The sequence below is a fragment of the Rhinoraja longicauda genome, chromosome 13, assembly GCF_053455715.1.
Source record: "Rhinoraja longicauda isolate Sanriku21f chromosome 13, sRhiLon1.1, whole genome shotgun sequence".
Taxonomy (NCBI): domain Eukaryota; kingdom Metazoa; phylum Chordata; class Chondrichthyes; order Rajiformes; family Arhynchobatidae; genus Rhinoraja; species Rhinoraja longicauda.
The window spans coordinates 5,418,492-5,438,617 of NC_135965.1; the positions used below are offsets into that span (position 1 = coordinate 5,418,492).

Below are 20,126 nucleotides of genomic sequence, written 5' to 3' on the forward strand. Positions count from 1 at the left end.
TAGTAGGATGACTAGGGAGCGAGGAGGGGGCAGAGAAGGGGGGGGGGGGGGAAAGGAATGCAGGAGTTACATGAAATTCGAGAAATCAACGTTCATACCACTGGGTTGCAAGGCGCCCAAGCAAAATATGCGGTGCTGTTCCTCCAATTTCCGTGTGACCTCACTCTGACAGTGGAGATGGCCCAAGACAAAAAGGTCAGTATGGAAATGGGAGATAAAATGTTTTCATTTCATTTCATTTCATATATACAGCGCGGAAACAGGCCTTTTCGGCCCACCAAGTCCGCGCCGCCCAGCGATCCCCGCACACTAACACTATTAACACTATCCTACACACACTAGGGACAATTTTTACATTTACCCAGTCAATTAACCTACATACCTGTACGTCTTTGGAACCGTTTTGCAACCGAGTGCCAGACCTCTTTTTGCCCTCCTGATGTCCTTCTTTAATGTTCCTCAGTTCCCGAAACTCCTCCAGAGATACGCTTGATCCCAGCTGCCCATACCTGTCCCATGCCTCCTTTTTCTTGACCAGAGCCCCAATTACTTTTGTCATCCAGGCTTCCTTACTCCCACTTGCCTTGCCTTTCTCTCTAACTGGAACATGCATACCCTGAACATCACACTTTTAAAAGCATCCCACTTTCTGTACATTCCTTTTCCTGCAGACAACCTGCTCTAATCAACTTGAGCAAATTGCTGTCTAATACCAAAGTTGGGCTTGCCCCAAGTTCAAATGTAAACTCACAGGCCTGCCCTGTCTTTATCCATAACTATCTTAAGTCTATCTTAAAGCTAATAGAACTATCTTAAAGCTAATATTTTAATAAAATAATTTATGAACCATTGCATTTGCCCAATACTTGGGATGTTGAATATTGAAGTGACCTTGAATGAGGGCAAAGGTGTATTTTTCACTAATAGACGATGCAGATAAATGAACAATGTCTATGTCATTTCAGTACAGTTTGACCCTACAACAGTGTGTGAAAGACAATAATAGGAGGAAAGAGAGACAGAGGGTATAAGGAGAGAAATAACTTTTTTTTTGAGAATGTTGCATTTGATCTCTTCTTGTAAAGGTAAAAATGTAGAGAAGAATCTTATGTGGCTATATATATGCTATATTAAACATATTTTGTGTTTTGATAAATAAACAATGATAAAGAAAAATAATGATACAGAAAAATAACTTGGTTTACATCGTTGGTGAGATGTTGCTTTGATTTTTAAACTAAGTAACGGTACTCACAGAAAAATGATTTTGTCAGTTCCGCATTTAACACTGTTCATTTACTTTTGATTTTCAGCATCACTCGTATAAAGCACAAATTGCAATGAACTAATTATTATCCACTTAGCTTAGTTATTTAATGATTCAAATATACACATCATTACAACAAATGGATAGATTTCATTTCTGAAATGTTCCAATGAACAGCATCGTTGAGAGTAAAAGATGAGATATTTTGAGAACATTTTAAACTAATCCAGCCTGAAGTACAGTTTTGTTTTATATTTGAATAATGTAAACCATTTATATTCCTATTGTGGACTTAAGCTTTCAGACAAATAATGTATTATGTAGAAATTCGAGACCAATAAATGGATTGAAGAAGTGTTTGTAATTTTTTTTGCATATGAAGGCAAAATTCAATTTCACCTATTCAACATAAATCATCCCCGTAAATCACCGAGAAAAAGGACAATTGTGGCAATTTACTGGGCTCGGTTTATTAATAGCTTCGCTTATTGGGAGTTATAAGTTAACTTCCAATATTTTGGGGGCATCAATATAAAATGCCTAGATTTTTCAACACAATGCGATTGTGAAACAATTGAAAATGATCTCATCCTTTATTGATTTATTTTACCTAAACCTTATTGCCTAAGCTGGAAAGATACGAAGGGAGTGGCCAAGACTGTAAGATGCACAATCTAAATTTACCAAAGGACAAGAAGTAAATAGTCTTTTGGAGTTAACTTTAGTTCAAGTATTTTAGTCCAGACTGGTAACGAGTAGGCAATCATAAACGCAATAGGCATATGCTGGTAGCTGCCGACTGTATTTTGTAAACTTGTGTATGCAAGCATGTAACAACCCCATTGAATAAACAATTATTTGAAACATTTGGTCCCAAAATAAATACATTTAGTAGCACTTCATCTCAGCTGGTAGTAATTTTCTTCCAAACAGCAAACATGTGGCTCATTTTATACTTGGAGTAGCTGACAATGCTGTTGAGGCAGACCGCCGCATGATGTTTGTATCTCATTCTCTATTCCCAAGAATAAAAATGAACCAGTCTTCCTACAATATTATACTACTGTAGGATGACACTTTAACATTAACCCAATGCTAGATTGTACCACTGATTACAGTAGACCTCTTGCATAGTTACCTCACTATTCATACTAAATTTATATTTGCCCATCCAGGTATTATCAATGAGACATTCTCATTCACTTAAAAAAAACAGATCTTATGGTAATTGCAACATGTAATCTCTGACAAAAGTTAAAATAAGTGCTCTATGCATCTCTAGTAGCGCAAAAATAATTACAAAAAACCTTTGATTAATTTGCACCCTTAATTAAAATTCAAATGAAACCATTTCTGTTTTGTTCACAAATCAAATTACGTGGCACCAAAATTCCGACTGTAATTTTATATTAATTTAGCAATTATCAAATTGTTAATCTTAAGGATGTGCATCATCTTTACAACAAGTAGCTCGCATTTTCTCAACCCTTTTCTATTAAATTATTATAATAAGAGACGATATTTTGTTCTTCGTAAACAAACTAATTACAGGAATAAATTAACTTTATATAAAAATTTACATCAATAGCAGACTAGTTAAAGTTTGCTGATGCACACTAAGCATGTCTTGTTTTAATAGTGTATCAAAAATGTTAGCTTTATTGGTAGACAAAATATACTTGTGGTCTTTATGGATAGGTTTTTACTCAGGTGGATTATTATTGACAGAAATGTGATGAGTGATAAAAGATAATTAGAAATAGTTCCAGGCAGATCTCTTCCAATTCCGAATATTTTTATTTATCTGGCCAGCACCTTCCAGGCATTAAGATGTAGTTTTGTCATTGTTAATTCAAATGGCTGTAGGGTAGATTATCATTGGGTTCTTCACCTATTTTTGGTCATTGGATTATAGTGAATTAAAAATCTAAAATTTGAATGCAAATATCATCTACCATCAATGGTTGTTAGTTAAATGTGTGATCTGAATATTCATAATATTTTTTCACATTGTTCTGGAATACCAACTCTTCCCAACTGATACAATGAAAAATGGGAAAATCTCATGTGGAAAATCAACTATTTAATTTGCATTTCTCAGAAGGTTCTATCACTTTGTAATAAATGTGTAGAAAAAGTTATTTAAACTTCAGTTTCTATATTCAGTTCGTTATTTCCATTGGAGTTGATCTGTAGGTCACCTTTACAAACATCAGCCATGTGTGGCCCCACTGTCAATTGTTGTGAAGCAAAATCTTTCTCAGCATCCTTCGATATTCCTAAAAAAAGATGCAATTATTTCAGCTAATGATGTAAAATAATATTTAAAATGTGATTTCATATTTACAAATGTTACAAACACCAAATGTATACACTTTCCGTTTTCCAGTCTATTTGACAATTCATCAATCAGTCTATTCATCACAGTGACAGGATAGACAGCAAACCAGAGAAACCAGCTCAGGCATCACACCTGATAAGATATGGAGTGGAACATCTACTCTGCCTCCAACAGCAAATTTTAGTCAGTTGATTGTCATAAAGGAAATAGAGTGGTATGGAAAACAGACCTCACATTTACTCTTTCACTGTACTAATTATGAAGCTTTATTCAGTCAGAACTGGATAGAGAGAGGCAGCAATAACTAATTTTACAGTCATAGGGTTAGAAGAGCACCGAATTAGGCCCTTGGGGCTTAACTAGTTGAAGTTGCGTAACCTAACTAGTTCCATGTGCACATGGCCCACATTCCCTCCAAACCTTTCCTATCTATGTGCTTGTACAGTGTCTTTTAAATGTCCTAATTCACCCCGGCTCCACCACCTCCCCTAGTAGCTCGCTCCATAAATGCCCCACCATGTATGTGAAAACGTTGCCCCTCATTTCATTTTGAGTTTTTCCCCTCTCACCTTAAACCTATGCCCTAAAACGTTATATTCCTCCACCTTGAGGAAAAGACTGTGCTATGATCACTCCTAAGCCTCCCATACTCCAGGGAAAAAGATTTGGCCTATCCAGTCTCTCCAGACACCTTAACAGTAGGCACAGTAACATCCTCGTAAATCTCCTCTGCACCCTCTCCTGTTTAATGATACCCTTACTACAGCTACTCCAAATTTACACAAGACACTTGCAGAAATTCAACCCATTGGCAAACCCGGGTATTTGAATTGTTTTTAGTAAAATTCTAACGGTCAGAGGACAAGGAGTAGCTGTTTAAAAAGATTAACAGTCCACGTAATCTTCAATATTCAATGTCTCCAATATTAATTACCAAAACAAGTTTCTGTGGATTGCCAAATCTAAGGAGCCCTCCAACATTCCTCCTAGCTGATGGGGTCGAAAGCTTTAGTGAAATCAATAAAGGCCATGCATAATAATAGAAACTGCTCCACACATTTCTTTTGAAGTTGTCATGTGGTGTGGATCATGTCCATTATACTTCTTTAATAGGAGGAATGTACTGCAATCTGGAAAAGTTATTCAGCCAATCGGAAGAAGCATTTGAGGAGGGGTTTGGCAATGACAGCAGAATCCCCCTTTGCAATAACCACAAATTGAACTCCTCCTTCTTGAAGATGGTCATTACACCATCTCCAAGGTTGCATGGTATATCCTCCACTTCCCGAATGTGGATGATGAGTTGATTTGCGACTGAAGTTCTTCATCACCATTTATCAAGAATTTCATCAGGTATATCGATCCATCAATGTTTTCCCTAGATATAGTCAGTTACTTCTTAAATGTTTGGGGGACATGTTCTTTGTGCCAAGGGGGCTACAATGATTCAACCCAACTGCTCCAGAGCTACAGCCAGGTGCTCCTGACAGAAGATTGTAAGGAAACTATCTGATAGTCATGAGTACAATTTAAGGATGTCTGCATTTTTAGCCTCACAGGTGTACTTGACTGCTTCACCTGAGAGGGACAAGATCACTGTCAAATGCAGTTCCTAGTTTTGAAATTGTGCCAGACTGAATTACTGGTCTCTGCCATGTCTCATATTTGGTGATCATTGCTGTATTAGAGAGATCACCCTAACTGCATACTCAAGGTGAAACAACTTTATATCCTTTTCCTTTAGTCCACTTAGGAGCAAGTGGGGAAGAGCATGTGGTTGCACTACAGGCTCCTGGAAAATGCAGACATCCTTAAGTTATATTCATTAGCTTCAGTGAGCTTCCTTACTATCTTCTGCCACAAGCACCTGTCTGTAGCTCCAAAGTGGGCGGGGTAAATTTTTGCAGTCCCCTTGGCACGAGGAACATGCCCCTCCTTCAGTCTCTTTGCCTCTGCAGATGCTTCCTGACCCACTGAGCTCCTCCAGTAGTTTGTTTTCTGCCTCATCTTGATAGGCTCCTTGCTTTACAAGCTGTGATTCCATGAAGCATGGATGGAAATGTACTTTATCAAAAAACACCAAATACAAATTTAAACATACAAAATTTAACACTGATTAATAAATAAAGATATATTGTAATTTTCTACCTTCTTTTTCTATACTATTCCGGATGTTATTGACATCCCTGTCTTCTCTACGTCTTCTGGTATTCCCCAAGAAGCAAAAAAATCCAGGAAAACACGGCTGTCTTCGTTTCTTTACACCTGTAAATAAAAGAGTTGTTTTTGGTTTCTGATTTCATCAATGTAAAACAGTTCATTTAAAGTCCTGATTGCTTTTCTCATTGTATCTTTGGAGACACTACGGACATTGGTTTTGCACTATTACGGTTACTTAGTATTACGGCTATTAATTTATTGTATTTTTGATTGTTATATATTTATGTGTTATTACACTTAAGTTAAGTTGCAGCAGGTAAGAATTTTTGTTGCCAGTACAGATGACAATCACTTGACTTCATGACATACATAATGTCTGTAAAAATGGTAGAAGTGAATAAATATTCATTTTGCTTAAAAACGTTAAACATTTTTCTTCTTGCACAACAGAATGTATTGAGGAACTTGTGGTATCTGGTCCAATTAAGGTGTAGGGCAGTGCTATCATATAACACCCAGATCTGATCATCTCTGTTTATGGGCCGAAAGACAGTTCCCAACAGTGTGCCGTTTGTTAGTTCCAACTGAACTGATTCCCACCTTCATTTTCTGAGCTTTGATCCTTTCTGTTGTCTATCCAATAACTATAGCTCTCCCTACTATTTCGCTCTTTTTTATTAAAAAAAAGTATCCTAGAATATATAATTCCCGACTTTGTGTCACACTTTGTAACAATCTCAGGAGCAATCCTATTGCGCTGATAAAGTGCATCAATGAAAGATACTGGCTCTCAGTGCATTTTATTATATTTTATTCCCTTTCATTAGCCCTACTATAAATTTATCCAGTTGCTGGCTGAGCACTGAATTTATGAAGTTCAGATATGACTAGTCTGAAAGCACATTTGAAACATTGCATTACATTTGCTGCCAAAAGAGTAAGGTTCATTGGTATAAATGTTGCTCCTTCTTAACTCCGTTATCACGAGGATCAGGCTCAATTTTTATTTGAAGGAGTGGTGTTGAGTTTTGAAGTTCGGGGGAATTAAAGAGGGGTGCTAATTTTCATCCATTTCATAATTTTTTATTTTAGTTAGCAGATCCAATTAATGTACAGAAACAGACATACTAGTTGATAACAAGTCCTAACAATCCAAATGGAATTCCAGCTTTCAAATCACGCAGACATCACTCAGTTCTGTTAGGAGTCTGCTGTTGACTAAATATTAATCATTATTGAAAAGTAAGCAAAGAAGTAGAATCCAGAGGACGCGGATGTTTGAATGTTTAGACTGTTGTGTGTATTCTTATTTGTTGTTTGTTTTATGGGTTTCTGTTGTAATACAATAACTGACCAACTGAGTAATGAACTGCTTCATAAATCCACTGCACCTTCAACGTGAGCAGAGAAAAAAAAATCAGAACCGATTTAAACTGCACCAGTATTATTTAAAAAAATATTTCATTACATCTACTGATTGTAAAACAAAATGCTGGAGTAACTTAGCAGGTCAGGCAGCATCTCTTGGACGACATGGATAGGCGACATTTTGGGTTGGGTTACTTCTGACACTCGCACCATCCCCCAACTCTTTCCCCGCGACATCGAAGACTACATCGGGTTGCTCTTGCACCCAGGCAGAACTCATTGATTTCATCAACTTTAACACTAACCCACCCTGCCCTCGTTTACTTAGACTATCTCAGACACCTCTCTCACTTTCTCGATGTCCCTGTCTCCATTACAGGGGACAGACTATCTACTGATGTCTACTATAAACTCACTGACTCCCACAGTAATCTTGATGACACCTCCTCCCACCCTACCTCATGCAAGGACACCATCCACTACTCTCAATTTTTCCATCTCTGCCGCATCTGCTCCCAAGATGAGCTTTTCCACTTGAGGACATCCAAGAAATCCTCTTTCTTTAGTAAATGTGCTTTCACCTTAGCTGATGTGGATGGATGCCTCACCAACATCTCCTGTGTCCTAGAGTTCTGCTCTTGCTCCCACTCCCCCCAGATAGGACAAGGATAGTTACCCAGGTCCTTACTTTTCACCTCCCCAACCGCCATACCCAACATCACTCTCCAACATTTCCGCCACCTACAACGCGATCTCCACACTAGCCATTTCTTCCCGTCCCCACCCTTTTACCCTTTCCATAGTGACTACTCCCTCCGCAACTCCTTGGTTCACTCATATCTACCCACTCAAACTGCCCACTGCCCAGGTGCTTTCCCATGCATTCCCTCCATAGATGCTGCCTGACCTGTTGAGTTCCTCCAGATTCTCTCCGGGTTCTCTCTAGATTCCAGCATCTGCAGTTTCTTGTGTCGCCAGTAGTTTATTTTTCTTCTGCACATTTTACCTTCCAGACACAATATCATATTCTGCACCTTTAGCAACATCTTCTCTGTATTAGAACTGGGAATTTCTGCCAGATGGCCTCACCACAGCATCACTTCCCTCAACCTACATAGATATCCCATTTGTATCATCCATTCTTCACTCACCTTCTTTGCAACTTAAAATTAACCTGTTTTCTCTTTCCCAATTCAGACAAGAATTTTTTTAATGTGAAACATGACCTTTTTTTCAGTCTCAGAATTTGTGTGTATTTTTTGTTTAATTTGTTTCTTGTGTGGTCCAAGTCCATGTACCTGTGATACTGCTGCAAAGAAGGTTTTCATTGTACTTGTACCTTACCATACTCATGTAAATGACAATAAACGTGACTTGGCTTGCTACTCTATGAAGCTACATGAATGCTGCGTATCATTTATTGGTTTCTTGTTCAAATATATAGAAAGGAGCGAGTTCCTGTATGGGTGGAAATTCACCACACAAGGTTAAATCAGGTCATTTCACTCAAAGAGTCCTTATAACAGTAATGTAAATTCATACGTATTTAAGCACATCATTTTTGTTTTGTGAGTAACTCAGTGGTGCAGGCGGCATCTCTGGAGAGAAGGAATGGATGACGTTTCAGGTTGAGACCCTTCTTCAGACTGGTTTTGTTTTAGGTTAATGTTTTTATTTGTTAACCTTCTAAATGGGCAATGGTAGCCTGCAGAAAGTACATAGAATCAAGATTTTTTGCTAACTCAAAATGCACATAACTCATTATTTTAAAAAACATTGCTTTTCTATGTTTTAGTCAAATGCTGCATCAATTTTATCAACAAAGCTGAAGCATTAAGTTTTATAATGAATCAATAAATAGTCTTGCAACAAAGCAGTTATATAACTTGCATTTATATAATATCCTGATATTTCTCTGTTGCTGTAGTTATTGGTCATCTATGCACCATCATTTGGTAGAGTCAGACAATTATGGGGAAGATTGATTCAGAAAAACATAACTTCTTACTACAAATAGTATCATAGAAAATCTATGACACAGAAGGAGGCCATTCAACGCATTTGAATCAGTCCTCATCAAAAATGAAACCCAACCTAATCCCACGTTCCACTACAAGGACGCAGCCTTGAAGGTTTCAGCTTTCTAAGTACATATCCAAGTAATGTTTCAATGTTCTGAGGGTTCTGCCTCTCCCACCCTTTCATGCAGTGAGATCCAGACCTCTGCCACCCTCAAAGTAAAAAAATATTTACCTCATCTCTCATCTAATCTTAATAATTATAGATCTATATCACCCAATTTTTGACTTCTGAAATATGAAGTTCAGAAGTCTCTAAATTCTGACTATAACCCTCAGAGGCAATAGAAGCATGAATAGACCATTTGGTGTTTGCGCCTGTTCTGCCTTTCATCCAGATCATTGCTGATCTTTTACCTCAATGCCATTTTCCAGCCCAATCCCAATATTCTTTGATTTCCTTAATGACTAAACCCCTCCAGCTCTTTGGCATAAAGAATTCCATGAAGAAATTCCTCATTGCAGCCCTGAACAATATACCTCACTGTGAAATGATAACTCCTGGTTCCAAACTTGGTTAGGGTAAACATCTCCCACATCTAGCTTTTCAATTTTCTAAAGTTTCCATGAGAACTCATTCTAAAATGTAGAGATTACAGGCCTATTCAAACTTGTGTTGATGTAACTGCAGGTCAGACAGCAACTCTGGAGAACATGGAAAGGCGACTTTTCAGGTTGGGAAGCTTCTTCAGAATGATTGTGGTATGGGGGCAGAAAGCTGGAAGACAGATGGGGGGCGGGGATGACAAGCCTGGCAAGTGTTAGGTGGATACACGTGATGGGAGTTTGATTGGCAAAGCCTAGAGACAAAAGGTAGTGTAATAAGGAGATAAGGAAACATGAAACGTAAAGCCATAGGTGGAAGGGGACCGGTGGGGGGGGTAGAGGAAAGGGACTTGGGATTGTTGGAGCAACGGCTGCTGATCCAGGTGCGGCACAGGGAAGAATAAAAGGGGGAATACGGGGGGGGGGGTAGAGTTTGTTGGTTAGTCACCCAAAATCAGAAAACTCAATATTCATACCTGTATTCATACTATTATCTATAAGCTGCGCAAATGGAATACGAGGTGCTGTTCCTCCTGTTTGCCTGTGGCCTCACTCTGGCAAAGGCGCAGGCCCAGGAAGAAAGGCCAGTATGGGGATGGGAATGGAAATTCTTGCTATTGAGGGCGTGCAGCGTAGGTTCACTAGGTTGATTCCTGGAATGGCGGGACTGTCGTATGTTGAAAGGCTGGAGCAATTAGGCTTGTATACACTGGAATTTAGAAGGATGAGGGGGGATCTTATTGAAACATATAAGATAATTAGGGGATTGGACACATTAGAGGCAGGAAACATGTTCCCAATGTTGGGGGAGTCCAGAACAAGGGGCCACAGTTTAAGAATAAGGGGTAGGCCATTTAGAACGGAGATGAGGAAGAACTTTTTCAGTCAGAGAGTGGTGAAGGTGTGGAATTCCCTGCCTCAGAAGGCAGTGGAGGCCAGTTCGTTGGATGCTTTCAAGAGAGAGCTGGATAGAGCTCTTAAGGATAGCGGAGTGAGGGGGTATGGGGAGAAGGCAGGAACGGGGTACTGATTGAGAGTGATCAGCCATGATCGCATTGAATGGCGGTGCTGGCTCGAAGGGCTGAATGGCCTACTCCTGCACCTATTGTCTATTGTCTATTGTCTATTGAAAGGGAATGCTAAGATGGTTAGAAACTGAGATCCAGCAGCCTTGGTGGACTGAGTACAGATGTCGCTTAATCTGCCCTTGGTCTCACTGATGGAGACCGCGTCAGGAGCACCAAATGTAGTGGATGAGGTTAGAAGAGGTGCACGTCAACCTCTGTCTCATCTGGAAGGACTACTGTGGATGGGGACAGGTATTACATCTCCTGCAATTACAGAGGAAAGTACCTGGGGAGGGGGTGTGAATGGATGTGAACTAAGGCGTTGTAGAGGGAGTGGTCTCTATGGAAAGCAGAAAGGGGTATGGATAGGAAGATGTTACAGGTGTGGAATCACGTTGAAGGTGGCAGAAATATCCGAAAACAATGTGTTGGATGCGGAGGCTGTTGGAATGAAAGATAAGGACTAGGGGAATTCTACCCTTGTTCCACCGGTGGGGGAGAGGAAAGAGAGCTGAACAAGTTACAGAGGAGGCACAGGTGAGGGATCCATCTACGATAGCAGGGGGGGGCTACCACATTTACTAAATAAGGAGGACATCTCATATATCCAAGAGTGTGGAGAGCCTCATCTTGGGAGCGGGATGCGGCAGCTATGGAGACGTTGAGAGTAGGGGATGGCTTCTTTGCAAGAGACAGGATGGGAGGAGATGCAGTCCAGACAACTGTGGGAGTCAGTGGGTTTATATGAGATTACAGCCAATAATCTTCACGTGAAAGGAGCAGAATTAGGCCATTTGGCCCATCATCTACTCCACCATTCTATTATTGGCTGATCTATCCCTTTCAACCCTATTCTCCTGCCTTCTCCCCATAACCCCTGACATCCTGTCACCCATAGGTCGACCTGTCTCCTGTGATGGAGACTGAGAGATCAAGAAAGTGGAGAGAGATGCAAAGAAAGTCCAAGCAAATTTGACAACAGGGTGGAGGTTAGTGATAAAGTTAATGCAATAAATGAGTTCTACATGGGTGCAGGTGGCAGCCCCAATGTAGTGCAGAAAGAGTCGGGGTTGGTGCCAGTGTTTGGAATAAGGACTGTTTGACGTGACCAACAAAAAGACTGGCTGACAATAGACAATAGGTGCAGGAGGAGGCCATTCGGCCCTTCGAGCCAGCACCGCTATTCAATAGACAATAGACAATAGGTGCAGGAGTAGGCCATTCAGCCCTTCGAGCCAGCACCGCCATTCAATGCGATCATGGCTGATTACTCTCAATCAGTACCCCGTTCCTGCCTTCTCCCCATACCCCCTCACTCCGCTATCCTTAAGAGCTCTATCCAGCTCTCTCTTGAAAGCATCCAACGAACTGGCCTCCACTGCCTTCTGAGGCAGAGAATTCCACACCTTCACCACCCTCTGACTAAAAAAGTTCTTCCTCACCTCCGTTCTAAATGGCCTACCCCTTATTCTTAAACTGTGGCCCCTTGTTCTGGACTCCCCCAACATTGGGAACATGTTATCTGCCTCTAATGTGTCCAATCCCCTAATTATCTTATATGTTTCAATAAGATCCCCCCTCATCCTTCTAAATTCCAGTGTATACAAGCCCAATCGCTCCAGCCTTTCAACATACGACAGTCCCGCCATTCCGGGAATTAACCTAGTGAACCTACGCTGCACCATAGCAAGAATATCCTTCCTCAAATTTGGAGACCAAAACTGCACACAGTACTCCAGGTGCGGTCTCACCAGGGCCCGGTACAACTGTAGAAGGACCTCTTTGCTCCTATACTCAACTCCTCTTGTTATGAAGGCCAACATTCCATTGGCTTTCTTCACTGCCTGCTGTACCTGCATGCTTCCTTTCATTGACTGATGCACTAGGACACCCAGATCTCGTTGAACTCCCCCTCCTCCTAACTTGACACCATTCAGATAATAATCTGCCTTTCTATTCTTACTTCCAAAGTGAATAACCTCACACTTATCTACATTAAACTGCATCTGCCATGTATCCGCCCACTCACACAACTTGTCCAAGTCACCCTGCAGCCTTATTGCATCTTCCTCACAATTCACACTACCCCCCAACTTAGTATCATCTGCAAATTTGCTAATGGTACTTTTAATCCCTTCGTCTAAGTCATTAATGTATATCGTAAATAGCTGGGGTCCCAGCACCGAACCTTGCGGTACCCCACTGGTCACTGCCTGCCATTCCGAAAGGGACCCATTTATCCCCACTCTTTGCTTTCTGTCTGTCAACCAATTTTCTATCCATGTCAGTACCCTACCCCCAATACCATGTGCCCTAATTTTGCCCACTAATCTCCTATGTGGGACCTTGTCAAAGGCTTTCTGAAAGTCGAGGTACACCACATCCACTGACTCTCCCTTGTCAATTTTCCTAGTTACATCCTCAAAAAATTCCAGTAGATTTGTCAAGCATGATTTCCCCTTCGTAAATCCATGCTGACTCGGAATGATCCCGTTACTGCTATCCAAATGCTCAGCAATTTCGTCTTTTATAATTGACTCCAGCATCTTCCCCACCACTGATGTCAGACTAACTGGTCTATAATTACCCGTTTTCTCTCTCCCTCCTTTCTTGGATCATGGCTGATCATTCTCAATCAGGACCCCGTTCCTGCCTTCTCCCCATACCCCCTGACTCCGCTATCCTTAAGAGCTCTATCTAGCTCTCTCTTGAATGCATTCAGAGAATTGGCCTCCACTGCCTTCAGAGGCAGAGAATTCCACAGATTCACAACTCTCTGACTGAAAAAGTTTTTCCTCATCGAAGTTCGAAATGGCCTACCCCTTATTCTTAAACTGTGGCACCTTGTTCTGGACTCCCCCAACATTGGGAACATGTTTCCTGCCTCTAACGTGTCTAACCCCTTAATAATCTTATAAGTTTCGATAAGATCCCATCTCATCCTTCTAAATTCCAGTGTATACAAGCCTAGTCGCTCCAGTCTTTCAACATATGACGCTGCACGCCCTCAATAGCAAGAATATCCTTCCTCAAATTTGGAGACCAAAACTGCACACAGTACTCCAGGTGCGGTCTCACTAGGGCCCTGTACAACTGCAGAAGGACCTCTTTGCTCCTATACACAACTCCCCTTGTTATGAAGGCCAACATTCCATTGGCTTTCTTCATTACCTGCTGTACCTGCATGCTTCCTTTCAGTGATGGATGCACTAGGACACCCAGATCTCGTTGTACATCCCCTTTTCCTTACTTGACACCATTCAGATAATACTCTGCCTTCCTATTCTTACCACCAAAGTGGATTACCTCACACTTATCCACATTAAACTGCATCTGCCCACTCACACAACCTGTCCAAGTCACCCTGCAACCTCATAGCATCTTCCTCACAGTTCACACTACCACCCAGCTTTGTATCATCTGCAAATTTGCTAATGGTACTGTTAATCCCTTCATCCAAGTCATTAATGTATATTGTAAATAGCTGCGGTCCCAGCACCGAGCCTTGCGGTACCCCACTAGTTACTGCCTGCCATTCTGAAAGGGACCCATTTATCCCCAATCTTTGCTTTCCGTCTGTCAACCAATTTTCTATCCATGCCAGTACCCTACCTCCAATACCATGTGCTCTAATTTTGCCCACTAATCTCCTATGTGGAACCTTGTCGAAGGCTTTCTGAAAGTCAAGGTACACCACATCCACCGGCTCTCCCCTGTCAATTTTCCTAGTTACATCCTCAAAGAATTCGAGAAGATTTCCCCTTCGTAAATCCATGCTGACTCGGAACGATCCTGTTACTACTATCCAAATGCTCCGCAATTTTGTCTTTTATAATTGACTCCAGCATCTTCCCCACCACTGATGTAAGACTAACTGGTCTATAATTTCCCGTTTTCTCTCTCCCTCCTTTCTTAAAACGTGGGACAACATTAGCTACCCTCCAATCCACAGGAACTGATCCTGAATCTATAGAACATTGGAAAATGATCATCAATGCGTCCACAATTTCTAGTGCCACCTGCTTAACTACTCTGGGATGCAGACCATCAGGCCCTGGGGATTTATCAGCCTTCAGTCCCATCAGTCTACCCAACACCATTTCCTGCCTAATGTGGATTTCCTTCAGTTCCTCCATCACCCTAGATCTCTTGCCACTAGAACATCTGGGAGATTGCTTGTATCTTCCTTAGTGAAGACAGATCCAAAGTACCGGTTCAACTCGTCTGCCATTTCCTTGTTCCCCATAATAAATTCCCCTGCTTCTGTCTTCAAGAGACCCACATTTGCCTTGACTATTTTTTTCCTCTTTACATACCTAAAAAATCTTTTACCATCATTCTTTATATTATTGGCCAGTTTACCCTCGTACCTCATCTTTTCTCCCCGTATTGCCTTCTTAGTCATCTTCTGTTGCTCTTTAAAAGAGTCCCAATCCTCTGGCTTCCCACTCTTCTTTGCTTTGTTGTACTTCTTCTCTTTTATTTTTATGCTGTCCTTGACTTCCTTTGTCAGCCACGGGTGCCTCTTTGGAATCTTTCCTCCTCTTTGGGATAAATTGATCCTGCAACTTCTGCATTATTCCCAGGAATACCTGCCATTGCTGTTCCACCGTCTTCCCTGCGAGGGCCTCCTTCCAGTCAATTCTGGCCAGCTCCTGCCTCATGCTTCTGTAATCCCCTTTGCTATACTGTAATACTGACACTTCCAATTTTCCCTTCTCCCTCTCAATTTGTAGAGTAAAACCTATCATATGGTGATCACTGCCTCCTAATGGCTCTTTTACCTCGAGTCCCCTTATCAGATCAGGTTCATTACACAACACTAAATCCAGAATTGCCTTCTCCCTAGTAGGCTCCAGTACAAGCTGTTCTAAGAATCCATCTCGGAGACACTCCACAAACTCTCTTTCCTGGGGTCCATTACCAACCTGATTTTCCCAGTCTACCTGCATGTTGAAATCTCCCATAACCACCTTAGCATTACATTTGCGACATGCCAATTTTACATCCTGATTCAACTTGCACCCTATGTCGAGGCTACTGTTTGGGGGGCTGTAGATAACTCCCATTAGGGTCTTTTTACCCTTACAATTCCTCATTTCTATCCATACTGATTCTACATCTCCTGATTCTATGTCACCCCTTGCAAGGGAGTGAATATCATTCCTCACCAACAGAGCGACCCCACCCCCTCTACCCACCTGTCTGTCTTTTCTATATGTTGTGTACCCCTGAATATGAGGCTCACACAAGTGTCCATAGCTACACCTTTAACTTGAAGAAAGTGAGTGGAGTCAAAAGAGAAGTTGTTGAGGGTGAGGACAAGTACCACCAGGTGGAGGAGAGTGTTAGTAAAGGGAAATTGATTGTGTCTCTGTTTAAGAATTGAAGGGCCACGAGACCTCCCTGCTAGGGAATGCAGGTGTAAAGAGACTGGACGTCCATGGTAAAAAAATGAGGCAATGGCGGCTTAGGAATTGAAAATTATTGAAGTGTTGAAGAGCTTATGAGGTTCCTCGCATATAGGTCGATTGGACAAAGGAGGTATTTGGAGATGAGGTCTGTGAGGCTGAAATAATGACTGTGTGGGGCAGTTCTGTTTGTGGATTTTTGAAAGGAGATAGAAACATGCAGAAACAGGGAAGATCGCCAGAGGTGATGAGATTAACGGTCTGGGAGATGGTGGCTGCTGTTCGTCGTGGGGTCATAGTCAAAGGGCAGGTATGAGGGGGGTGTCTGAGAGCTGGTGCCTGGCTTCAGCATGGTAGAGGTCAGCCTGCCAGACTACAATGGAATCTCCCTCGTTGGTGGGTTTGACAACAATATTTGGATTGTGTAGGAAAGAACTGCAGATGCTGGTTTAAATCAAAGATAGACTCAAAATGCTGGAGTAACTCAGCAGCAGGCAGACAGGCAGCAACTCTGGAGAGAAGGAATGGGTGATGTTTTGGGTCGAGACCCTTCTTCAGACTGGGTTGTTATTGAGTGAGGCAAGAGTTCTGCGTTCAGTGGGGAGGAATTGGAATGGGAAATGGAGAAGTCAAGGTGGTCGATGTTGTACCAACAGTTGGAAATAAACGGTCCAGAGAGGGTAGAAGGCAAGCAGGGGGAGTCCACGAGGAGGAGGATTGTTGAAGACTGGAGAAGGAGTCGAATTGGAGATGAGGACTCCTCACCTAAGAAAATGGCCTGGAGGCAGAAATGAAAGAAGGAGCTCCCCCGCCCCCTTTCCCCTTTCTCGGACTTCCTATTTCACACCTCTTTTCTTATCACACAACCTTTTGTCTTTTCATCTCCGGCCGTTGTCCAACCATCTACCAATCAAAGTCCCCCTCACCTGCATCCACCTCTCATTTTCCAGGCTCCAACTCTTCCAGCTTTCTCCCTCATATGCAAACCTCCTACCCAACCCAAAACATTGTCTATCCATGTTCTCCAGAGATGTTGCCTGATCAACTGAGTTAGTCCAGCACTTTGTGGGGTTTTTTGTAAACTAGTATCTGCAGTTCTTTGTGTCTGCGGGCCTATTCAATCTCTCCTCATATAGAAAACAAAGCATTCCTGGCACCAGGAATTCTTAGGCAAAGAGGCCAAAACAGTTTATGATACTCCAAAGATAGACACCAAAATGTTGGAGTAACTCAGCAGGACAGGCAACATTCTCTGGAGAGAAGGAATGGGTGGCATTTTGCGCCAAGAGTCAGCGGAGAAGGAAACGAGGTATGGAAGGGTACAAAGAACATGTGAGGTGTGAAAAGAACTGATCAAAGCAGACGTTGGTCAAGGAAATGTACAATGGTTGAGGAGACAGTTGAGGCAGGTACTATCGTAACGTTTAAGAGACAAATGGACAGGTACATGGACAGGATAGGTTTAGAGGGTTTGTTATAAGCCAAACACGGGCAGGTGAGACTATGAGGAGGTAGTTTATATTCCAAACTCATTAGCCCTCTGTGCGAATTGTGGGGTTTTTTAAACACCCATCTGAATTAAGATTTCCTTCAACCTAACTATTTCAAAGAAAAGAACTACAGTCCAACATTTCTTCATAGCAAAAATTTACTAGCAACATTTTTGCGAAATTATTTATGAAGAAAAAATGAAGGGGAGAGCTGGAGGGAGGTAGGGAGAGGGTGTATATCGGCAAGGGAGATATAATGGTTAAATGCACAGTAAAACATATGATAACCGACACAACACCATCGTATCATTGACTAGCCCCCAGTCCAGCTCGATACCTTCTGTGACGCCCGACACAGCTCGGAGAACAACGCAGGTGGTCTTTTTCAGCTCCAGCATAGAGTCGGGCTGGTTGGAGATGAAGGGCAGTGCCTGCACACACTCGCCGGGGTGCCGGTGGAAGATTGTCCGCAGGTAATACTCGACGAGGCGGACGGCGATGCCGAGCTGTCCGCTGGCAGAGTCGGCGTGCACCACCCCGATGAGTGCGGGCAGCTCCTCCCATGAACCGCACCGCAGCCGCACGTCCTTCAGCAGCTCTCGGATCACCAGGTCGTTCTGCTTGTCACAGATAAAGTCTTGGTGGAAGAGGAAGATAATTAACCGGGCTTTGATCATTCTCTGCTCCTTGCTCCCGTTAACAATCTGTGTCACTTTCGCGGAAGGGTCGAGCAAGTTTTCACTCTCCCGTTCGAGCTCACACTCGGACTTGGGCTCCTTGAAGCGCGGCTTTGGCTCCGGCTCCGCCGGCGGCGGCGGCGGCGGCTTCAACCCCGTGTCCACTATTCTGCTGCAAACTTTCCCATGCCGCGGGAACATGTTACTGACAAACTGGAACATCAGGTCCCTGCTGTCGCACACCTCCCCGATCAGGAAGATGCTCTCCTTGCCGCCGATAGCCTTCACCACCTGCTGGAACTCCCGCTCCGTCCACTCCGCATCCAGGTCCATCGCTACCGTTGCCACCGGAGGTTCCGCCCGGCCCGGGCAGAGCGCGCGCCCCCCTCCCCTCCCCCCACACAGAGCGGCCCCGCTCCCCCCACCACCCCAAACACACACGCGCGCACATACAGGCCCTGCCCCACCAACCGCCGTTGGCCCTCTCGCGGGGGCGGGGGCGGGGGCGGGGTCGACGTCCCTCTGTGGCGTCACAGTGGTGGGGAGCACCACCCCCTGTCGTCAGCCGCCCACTGTCGCGCTGTGCGGGGAGAGGGGACAATAGGTGCAGGAGGAGGTCATTCGGCCCTTCGAGCCAGCACCGCCATTCAATGTGATCATGGCTGATCATTCTCAATCAGTATCCCGTTCCTGCCTTCTCCCCATAACCCCTGACTCCGCTATAAGAGCTCTATCTAGCTCTCTCTTGAATGCATTCAGAGAATTGGCCTCCACTGCCTTCTGAGGCAGAGAATTCCACAGATTCACCACTCTCTGACTGAAAAAGTTTTTCCTCATCTCCGTTCTAAATGGCCTACCCCTTATTCTTAAACTGTGGCCCCTTGTTCTGGACTCCCCCAACATTGGGAACATGTTTCCTGCCTCTAGCATGTCTAATCCCTTAATAATCTTATATGTTTCCATAAGATCCCCTCTCATCCTTCAAAATTCCAGTGTATACAAGCCTAGTCGCTCCAGTCTTTCAACATATGACAGTCCCGCCATTCCGGGAATTAATCTAGTGAACCTACGCTGCACGCCCTCAATAGCAAGAATGTCCTTCCTCAAATTTGGAGACCAAAACTGCACACAGTACTCCAGGTGCGGTCTCACTAGGGCCCTGCACAATTGCAGAAGGACCTCTTTGCTCCTATACTCAACTCCTCTTGTCAATAAAGGCCAACATGCCATTAGCTTTCTTCATTGCCTGCTGTAACTGCATGCTAACTTTAAGTGACTGATGAACAAGGACACCCAGATCTCTCTGTACTTCCCCATTTCCTAACTTGACACCATTCAGATAATAATCTGCCTTCCTGTTCTTAGCACCAAAGTGGATAACCTCACATTTATCCACATTAAACTGCATCTGCCATGCACCTGCCCACTCACACAACCTGTCCAAGTCACCCTGCATCATCATAGCATCCTTCGCACAGTTCACACTGCCACCCAGCTTTGTGTCATCCGCAAATTTGCTAATGTTACTTTTAATCCCTTCATCTAAGTCATTAATGTATATTGTAAATAGCTGTGGTCCCAGCACCAAGCCTTGCGGTACCCCACTAGTTACTGCCTGCCATTCTGAAAGGGACCCATTAATCCCTACTCTTTGTTTCCTGTCAGCCAACCAATTTTCTATCCATGTCAGCACCCTACCCCCAATACCATGTGCTCTAATC

The 20,126-nt window shown here is 42.9% G+C and overlaps 2 protein-coding genes across 2 annotated transcripts in view; one reads left to right on the forward strand and one right to left on the reverse strand.

Annotated features, from left to right (window-relative positions):
* The window catches only part of eif4e2 (eukaryotic translation initiation factor 4E family member 2), a 400,744-nt gene that overhangs the window by 352,902 nt on the left and 27,716 nt on the right, over positions 1–20,126 (forward strand). The window lies entirely within an intron of this gene.
* Positions 1,322–18,778, reverse strand: LOC144599120 (uncharacterized protein C2orf72 homolog). The gene is made up of 3 exons (XM_078409837.1): positions 18,066–18,778; positions 5,757–5,873; positions 1,322–3,546 (listed from the first exon to the last, which is right to left on the reverse strand). The coding sequence occupies exons 1-3, from the start codon at positions 18,736–18,738 to the stop codon at positions 3,410–3,412; spliced, it is 927 nt and encodes a 308-aa protein (XP_078265963.1). The 5' UTR covers positions 18,739–18,778; the 3' UTR covers positions 1,322–3,409.